The sequence below is a fragment of the Sorex araneus genome, chromosome X, assembly GCF_027595985.1.
Source record: "Sorex araneus isolate mSorAra2 chromosome X, mSorAra2.pri, whole genome shotgun sequence".
Classification (NCBI taxonomy): Eukaryota; Metazoa; Chordata; class Mammalia; order Eulipotyphla; family Soricidae; genus Sorex; species Sorex araneus.
In genome coordinates this window covers 239,757,319-239,766,337 of record NC_073313.1, presented here as the reverse complement: position 1 = coordinate 239,766,337, position 9,019 = coordinate 239,757,319, and the positions used below count along the sequence as shown (strand labels likewise).

Below are 9,019 nucleotides of genomic sequence, written 5' to 3'. Positions count from 1 at the left end.
AGCGCGCGCCTTCTCAGAGTGCGCCTGCGCCGGGCCGGCCCGAGGGCGGGTTGCCTGGAAACGCCCGAGACGCGGTCCTGTAGCCTCTAGGGGGCAGCTGCTCGATGGCGAAATTCGTGCTGGCGGGTGAGTGATCAGATCACTCAAAACACGGACCAGTTGCCTACGTCTTGTGGTCTGTCGTGTTCCGGTCCCAGCCTCGCTGGGGGACCGCCCCAGGCTTTCTTATAAATTCCGTTATCCGTGTTTGTCGGACTCTGGGATGCTGCGAAGCAGTCCTAGTCACTGGAGAAACAGCGTGGGATAGGGTGGGGTGGGATGGGGGATAAAGAAATGCCCCTGACTTGGAGGAACTTCCAGTGGTACGAGGTCAGAGGACCGTGTAAGCAAGTAATTCTGATAACGGTTTCACTGATGCAATGAGAGACACACATGGGGGCTCTGGAAGGAGTTAGAGCAGCCCAGTTAGAGAAGGGTTGGGACCAGAAAGTCATACATACCAAAGAGCAAAGAGATGTTGGCATCGTTGTTTATTTAGAATATTTCAGACTATCCACTGACTGTACTGGAAAATAATGGTAAGCTAATTTAGAAGGAATAATTGTGCTTGTAGCAGTGACAGGGCAGGGTTCTAGAAAAGCGGTGGCTGGAGACATTATCTAGCATGGCAGGGCTTTTTAAAGAGGGGCTGATTTTTTTTTTTTTTTTTTTAGCTAGAGACCTACAAAATGAATTACCTAAAAGAGAGGAAATAAATGTAGGCCTGGGTAATAGGAAATGGGATTAGAATAAGGAAAGCTGGTTTGGTAATGATAATTGAGAATGCAGAATAAATCACAATACAGACCATCACAATAGAGTTAGTAAGTATGTAGAATGCATAGAAGACAGTATCGTAGGCTGAAGCCAGAGTTAGATAATGTACATTATTATGAGTCACGTTCAATATTTTAGACTTTAAAGTACATGAAAGGTTTTTGGAAAGAAAGAACATGATCAAATTTGTGTTTTATCTGAGTATTGTTGCTGCTGTGTGGGAAGAGAAAGGCTGGATGCCAAGAGATCAGTTAGAAGACTTAGACGATAGCCGAGAAAGAAGATAATTGAGTCGTAGGCTAGGATGAGAGAGTGGGAATGAAATAAGTAATTGGAGAAAGATGAGGGAGGCAGAATCTACAAATTTGATTTTTAGAATTTACAAATTCTTACTGGGTCAAGGAAGTATGAGAAGATAGATATAATTGTACCGAAGCGGTAGTTTGAATAACTAGGTAGATAAGGACTACCAGGGGGGAAAAAAGCAAAACAGTGGTCTTAATAGTTTGAATACTGGTAGATAACTGTAATAAAAAACAAATTTTCAATGGAATAATGATGAAAAGACACATTATGGACATGCTGAGTCTATGTTCATGAGACATACAGAAGGAGATGAAAAATACAAGATATAGATTCTATATAAAGATGTTCTAAATTTAAAACATAAATTGCTACTTGAATCAGAAGAGATTATATTGGCCAGGAAGAATGTGTAGGTGAGGTATTAAAATGAGATACTTTATAGGATGTTAGCCTTCTTAATGGGTTAAAAAAAAAGGGACCTACATAAAGGTATATAGGTATATACATGATAACCTTTTAGTATCTGTATTGCAAATCATAATGACCAAAAGGGGGGAGGGAGAGAGGGGGAGGGAGGGAGGGACGAAGGGAGGGGGAAGAGAGAGAGGAGAAAGAGAGGAGAGAGAAAGAGGAGAGAAAGAGAGAGGAGAAGTGCCTTCTGTAAAAGCAGACTGGGGTGGGGGTGGATTTTTCAGGAGGGAAATGGGGGATATTGGTGGTGGGAGATGTACTCTGGTGAAGGGACGAGTGTGGAAACATTGTATGACCAAAATTCAATTATGAACAACATTGTAAGTGTGTAATTCATGACAATTTAAATAAAATAATTAATTTTACCAAGGAGAGAAAAAAACAAACAAAAAAAGAATATAGTGATATATTCCACACTACAAATTATACTGAGGAATGGCCAAAGTAGTAGAAAGGAAAACAGAAAAATGCCCTCACTATAGTATTTTGAAAGGGTAAAGAGCAACAAATGCTGTCAAGGGTCAACAAGAAAAAAAAAAAGCAACCAATGTTGACGTGGATGCGGGAGAAAAGGACTCACTTTCACTGTTGGGGGAGAAAAAAAAGAAAATATTTCCTCTTTTTTATGTACTATGCTAGGCCTCACTTTCTTTAAGATGTTGTTATACTATTTATTAAGCATAAACCTCTGATAGTGAATTATTCATTAGTAACCACTAAGAAGCATTGTGAAGTGAGGGACAACAGTAAAATCACAGGCAGATCTATTAGGTGTCATAGAATATACTGAGGAAGGACAAGATGACTGAGAGAGAAAAGTCTGAGTTATAACATCTGTTTTCTGGCATGGTTAGATGACTAGGTGATTCTAAAAGAAATCATAGGTGAGAAGTTAAATTATAGACCAGATCTATTAGGTGTCATAGAATATACTGAGGAAGGACAAGATGACTGAGAGAGAAAAGTCTGAGTTATAACATCTGTTTTCTGGCATGGTTAGATGACTAGGTGATTCTAGAAGAAATCATAGGTGAGAAGTTAAATTATAGACAAGTGTAGTCAGCAGTATTTATAGTATATCTATATAACATTCTGTCTTGGTCATTATGCTGAAGTGACAGAGTGACGGGGTTCCCCTGGTCCTGATGATCATCCCCCTGGCCTATTGATGAAGGAATGGGGCCACAGGCTGGTAATCAGTGGCCCCTTATTCAAGGCTCTCAGTGTTATTCTAGAGAAATCATGAAGGGTGAGGGGGCAGCAATTACGCATAAGTTTGGTAGAACATTGACATAAACAGTGAACAGATGTAAAGCCCCTCTTCAGGGGAAATTCTTCTAGGAGATGCACCAAGGGACAGAATTTCATGTAGGGGCTCCAGCACTCTAGATTCCTACTAGGAGATCTACCCAAGGATGGAATTTCATCTAAGGCCATATTGCTTTCTCCTTTCCTTTGCTGGTAATCCATCTAAATAATATTAAATTTGCTTCTTAATATTTCTAGTCATTTTGTATGAACACAGAAAGAGATATAGGTTTTTATCTATACCCTAGATTAAGTTAAAGGGTGACTTTCTGGGGACATCTCTCTATATATACCAGACTCAAGTTGGCTTTTCCCACATTCTCTAATGGTCACTAAGGACCTTTATCTTTTCACATCCAAAGAACTTTTTGTTTATTTGCTTTTTGGGGTCACACCCCAATGATGCTCAGGGCTTACACTGACTTTATACTCTGGAATCACTTTTTGTATGGTTCAGGGGACTGTGTGTGGTTCTCAGGATAGAACCCAGGTCAACCTAGTACAAGGCAAGCACCCTACCTGCTCTAGTCCCTCTAATATGTACTTTAAAAATTATTTTCCTCCATCCCCTTTGTAATTTGGTTTACAAATTTGTTCATAGTACAGTTACAGGTTTTTGCTGTTCCAATACCAGTCCCACAGAGGGAAGGAATATTCAAACCTATTTTTTCTTTCTACATTCTGTTAAAATTCTAACCTATAAAGTTTATTTAACTGGGGAGGTGGGCACACCTGATGGTGCTCAGGCCTTATTCCTGGCTCTGCACTCAAGGATCATTCCTAGAAGGGCTTAGGGGACATTATGTGGTACTGGTGACCAAACCTAGGTTTAATTCCATGCAAAACAAGTGCCCTATCCACTGTACTGTCACTCTGGCCTGTAATTTGTTTCATTTTATGATAAAAAACAAAATGTTCATGTGGTAACCATGTATACAATATCTATATTATAAAATATGACTATAATCTGCAATCATATGTTAAATGTTTATCCATCTAAATATTTACTAAATATTAGTTAATTTCTGCATGACAAAAATAACATTGCTAATTTGAACTCTTTTAGGTAGAGCAGATTGCCCATATTATGCTAAAGCAGAAATTTTGGCAGACTATTTACACAAGAATCTTCCTGATTTTCAGATACATAAAATCACACAACATCCTAATGTTTGGGAGGTAAGAAGCCCTTTCAGTTTTTAAACTTACATATGTATAAAAATATGTTCTAATATGATTAGCTATTATATATACAGTAAGCTTTCAATAATTAATGTTCATGTGCTACTGATATTTTAACACTAATTACACAAGTCCCTGCCTCTCAGTCTCAAAACATCATGCTTTTTCCAAATTCTTAGTAGAATAAATGAGGCCATAACTAGTAAGTAGAATGCATCTGGTGTTTTTTTTTTTTCTCTAGAATCCAAGTAACATCTTACACTCTTTAATTTTTTATTATCCCTCAGTATTGATTTCCAATGGCATGAAACTCTTGTTTATTGAAATACTCTTCTCTGGCTCTCTGTTTCCCCAGAAACAGATGGAGATGGGATTTGGGTCAAGGTGTTGCTTTTCTTAGGAGTGCCTGTGAGACCATCTTGAGAGTAATGCGGGAGTAGGCCTGGAAGATAGGAGAAGCTGAATTGCAGCAGAGGACTCAATTTCTTATATAGGAAATTCACATTTAGAAAGCCCTGCAGAGGAAGTTATCAAGCAAAGAGACTGGACTTTTGTGCCCAAAGCAAACAGTCACTGAATAGACTGCCCCAGACAAGAGGCTTAACTGTAGGCTAGAAAACTTCCTTTGTTTGATATCAGCCCTGGAGAAAACTGGGCCTTCTCCCCCCTCTTTCTAAATTTTTTAAAATTATTTCTTCCATTTCCTTTTATGCAGATCTGATACTCCTGTTTCATTTCTTGTGAGCAGTAACTTTCTCCAAGATTCTGAAGGCCATTTAAACCACATGATATAGGGCTGGAGTGATAGTACAGTGGGTAGGGCGTTTGCCTTGCACGTGGCCGACCTGGGTTCAATTCCCAACATCCCATATGGTCCCCTGAGCACAGCCAGTAGTAATTCCTAAGTGCAAAGCAGCCAGGAATAAACCCTGTGCACTGCTGGGTATGACCCAAAAATCAAAAAGTAAATAAAAATAAAATAAATAAAATAAACCACAGGACATCCCTATTCTTCCCACTCCTGCCATGACACCAGTATGCCTGCTTGGGGCTAAAGATCTTGGCTGGTTTTTTTTTTTTGAGGGTTTTTGTTTTATTTTATGGGCATCCCTATAAAACCATCATTTGGGCCATACCCAGTAGAGTGTTCAGGAGCTACTCCTGTCTGTCTGCTCAGGAGTTCACTTCTGGCAGTGCTAGGGGGACCATCAGGGTATATCAAACCAGGATTGACCACATCCAAGGCTAATGCTTTAAGGCCTTGACTATACCTCTGGTCACTGATGGTTTGGGGGTCAGGGGGTATCGCCACTTCACAGTATCCTTCTGAAATCCTCACAGCAGCAATGTTTCCTTTGGGGTGAGATTCAGATAGATCTTTAACATCAAGGGAAATTAGTTCCTAAGATTTTGTTTGTAAGGTGTTTTATTACACATGCCTCCAAAGAATGTTTCCATGTACTTTATTCATGAGAAGAACACTGCTGTCTGTTTCTACTCAATTCCTCTCACTGAATAACTTGAACTGTTCATACCAGATGATGATGATTTAATATTTAAAAAGTAAAGATTTTTTTATATTCAGAAGAAGCAAAAAAATATGAAGTGGAACAGGCAAAGCCTCTTCAGCAAGTTGAGAAAACCGGTCGGTCATATGCAGGGGAAAAATGAACTCAAATGTCTTTCTAATACCATACACAGGAAGTCAAATAAAAATGTATTAAAGTTCTAGATATCAGACTTCAATCCATAAGATTCATAGAGGAAAATATAGGCAGGACTCTCCATAACATTGAAGCTAGAGGCATCTTTAAGGATGAAACGCCACTAACCAAGCAAGTAGAACAGAGATAAACAAATGGGACATTAAATAAGAAGCTTCTGCACATCAAATGAAATGATGACCTGAATACAAAGACAGCCCACAGAATGGGAGAAATTATTTGCTCACCACTCATCTGACAAAGGATTAATATTCAAGATATTAATATTAATGTCCAATTAATTAATCCAAATTAATATCCAAGCACTGGTAGAACTGTACAAGAAAAAAATTCAACATGCAACACATGAAAAACAAGAGAATAGATAAGGAGGAACTTCTACAAGGAAAATTATAAATGGCCATAAAGAATATGAAAAAAATGTTCTATATAATTAACCATCAGGGAAATGCAAATCAAAACAACAATGAGAGATTGTCTCACACCACCGAGACTTGCTTAGTTAAAAAGAACAAGAACAACCAGTGTTGATGAGGTATAGGGGAAAAGGGACCCTCATTCACTGCTGGTGGGATGGTTAACTGGTCAGGCCTTTTTGGAAGACAATATGGATATTCCTTTAAAAAAAAAAAGGAATCAAGCTTCCATATGATGCAGCAATTCTGCTCCTAAGAATATACCCCAATGATCCAAAAGTACAAGTCAGAGACATCTACTCCCCTATATTTATTGCAGCTCTGAATACAATAGCCAGAATATGGAAACAACCCAAATACCCATGAACAGATGACTGGATAAAGAAACTATGGTACACATCCTCAATACTGAATACTATGCAGCCTTTAAAAAGATAAAATGATGCAATGTGGATGGATCTGGACAGTATTATTTGTTGAGTATTGTTGAGTGAAATTAGAGGGAGAGGAACAGACTCAGAATGCTCTCTCTCATATGTGGGATATACCGAACGCTCATAGAGGAATATCAAATGCCCAATGGCAATAAAAACAAAAAGCAGAAGAACTGGTCTACAGTAGAAAAATTGCTACTGGGATAGGGGTGAGGGAGATAACTTAGGGAAGGAAACATTAGGACAATGAGGACAATGGGGAAGGAGAAAAGTGCCTGCCACCGAGGCAGGCTGGGGAGTGGGAGGGAAAGTGGGGACATTGGTGGAGGGGCGTGGGCATTGGTGAAGGGATTGGTTTTTAAACAACATATACCTGAAACACAAACATGAATATTTTTGCAACTTTGTAATTCATGGTGATTCAAATAAAAATATGTATTATCAAAAAAAGAAAGTTTTTAGGTCATTCATTTAGGAGCTTGTTTGGAGGTCCTAAGTTGTTCATTCAGGGGAAATACATCCTCTTCAACAGACCACACAATTTCCAGAGCAGTGACAGAGGAAGGAGACATTGGCCCAGCCAACACATCAGCTAAATCAACCCTGGCAATAAATGGGGTGACAGATGTCACAGCCTGGTCACCCTCATATTCTAGCTCATTGGAATGAAACTATATTCTGAAACCATCCTTACATATTTGGAAGCAATTTAGGGTAAATTGCCCTAAAGCTAGAAATATTATCAAAAAGAGTGGGAGAATATAGTAAGTTGGATTTTTTGGAAATCATGAAATACTTGACTTTTCTATAAGCTAAACACTTGCATATTATTTATCAGCAAGATATGGTCAAGAATTTGAAGAGCAGTCTATCTTATTTGATTAATTTGTTGCTTAACTCATCATCATTTTATCAGTTTCACAGTTCAATGACATCCAAATTGACTTGGTATGCATAGTTGGAATAAAATACAAGCTAACATTTTTGTGTTGAATTCTAAGGTATTGAATTGAATTCTAATAGAGATTTAGTGGATGACTTCACTTGGAATATATTTCAATAGGAATGGCTGAAAGATTTGTGTGAAAAGAATAATTGGAATCACAAAGATTCACCCATAATCTGGAGAGAGCTTTTGGATCGTGGAGGAAAGGGTTTTCTTCTGGGAGGATATAATGAGTTCCTAGAACATGCCCAGGTATGTTCTTTGAGATATTCTTTGACCATGATTTATCTGTTTAAAACATTGTCATTTTCTTACATTATTTTTAGCTTTCAAATTACTTGTTTTCTACAATGTTCCATCAGTTCTTTTTTTACTCTGGATTGAAATAAGAACTTCCCTTATAGCCATTTCAATGAATTATCTCTTCTTTTATTTTGACTTTTTATTTCCTAATATTTAGCTTTACTATGGTGTCACCTCTAGCATGAGATCAGAATTGATGAAGATAATTGCTGAAGAGAACCTGAAGACACATATAGAAAAAGAGCTGGAGGAAAAAGCTCCAAAAATTCTCACCAAGTCCTTGCATGTTTGGATTACCAGGTAGGACAGTCTCAGCCAAACACCAAGCTATATACATTTTCATGTTTTTATACTTATTTTAAAATTATTATTGTTTATATTATTGCAATAGTATTAAATTTTACAGCATTTCTACAAAATTATTGTACCCATAACCCCAAAGTACCCATGACCCTCCAGCAGTGTCCCTGTGCCACCGCTAGTCTTTGAAAAGATAATGATATTTAGTAACATGGTCAAAGAATATCTCAATGTCTTGTCTTTGAGTTATTTTGTTTTGTTTTGAGGCTGTATCCAGTGATGCTTAGGGCTTACTCCTTCCTCTGAGCTCAGCCCACTCATTCTGTTTCTTATGCCGTGTTCTGCCTTGTTCTCTTGTTCTACTTTGCCATCTCTTGCCTTCCCTTCTCTTCTCTTTTCACTCCATCACACAGACCTGCCCACTTGCGAGCATGGTCTTCACTCTTCTTTCCACACTCATTATCTGCAACCTTACCCCACACTCCTCCCCCTTGCTCATGGTTTGTAACTTTCTTGCTTTTGCTTCTCCTTGCTCTGAGACTTTGACACAGGCCATCTGTGTTGTCACTAGTTCCTCTCTTCTTGTCCTTTTACATACTTCTTGGTCTCACTGCCTGTCCTCCTCCAGTTGACCCTTCCTTCCTACATGTCTATGTGTTATAAAATAGATACTTCCTAGAAAATATATTTGCTATTATAAAATAGTTCAGGTACAGAAATCGAGAATGATGGTGCAGGGGCAGTAGCTCAAATTTCCGAAGCACATGCTTGCCTGTAGGCATGAGGGTATATTCCTGTCACCATATGGTCTCG

The 9,019-nt window shown here is 38.5% G+C and overlaps 1 protein-coding gene across 2 annotated transcripts in view; it reads left to right on the top strand.

The window, feature by feature from the left end:
- The first annotated feature begins 33 nt into the window (after positions 1-33).
- MDH1B (malate dehydrogenase 1B) overlaps positions 34-9,019 on the top strand; it is a 44,918-nt gene continuing 35,932 nt past the window's right edge. Inside the window, exons 1-4 of one of the 2 annotated variants that reach the window (XM_055122850.1) lie at positions 65-126; positions 3,968-4,080; positions 7,721-7,855; positions 8,064-8,206. In XM_055122850.1, the coding sequence (XP_054978825.1) occupies positions 105-126; positions 3,968-4,080; positions 7,721-7,855; positions 8,064-8,206 (413 nt within the window). In that variant the 5' untranslated portion in view covers positions 65-104. Of the gene's footprint in view, positions 127-3,967; positions 4,081-7,720; positions 7,856-8,063; positions 8,207-9,019 lie in introns of both variants that reach the window. The other variant, XM_055122851.1, reaches the window with a different exon arrangement.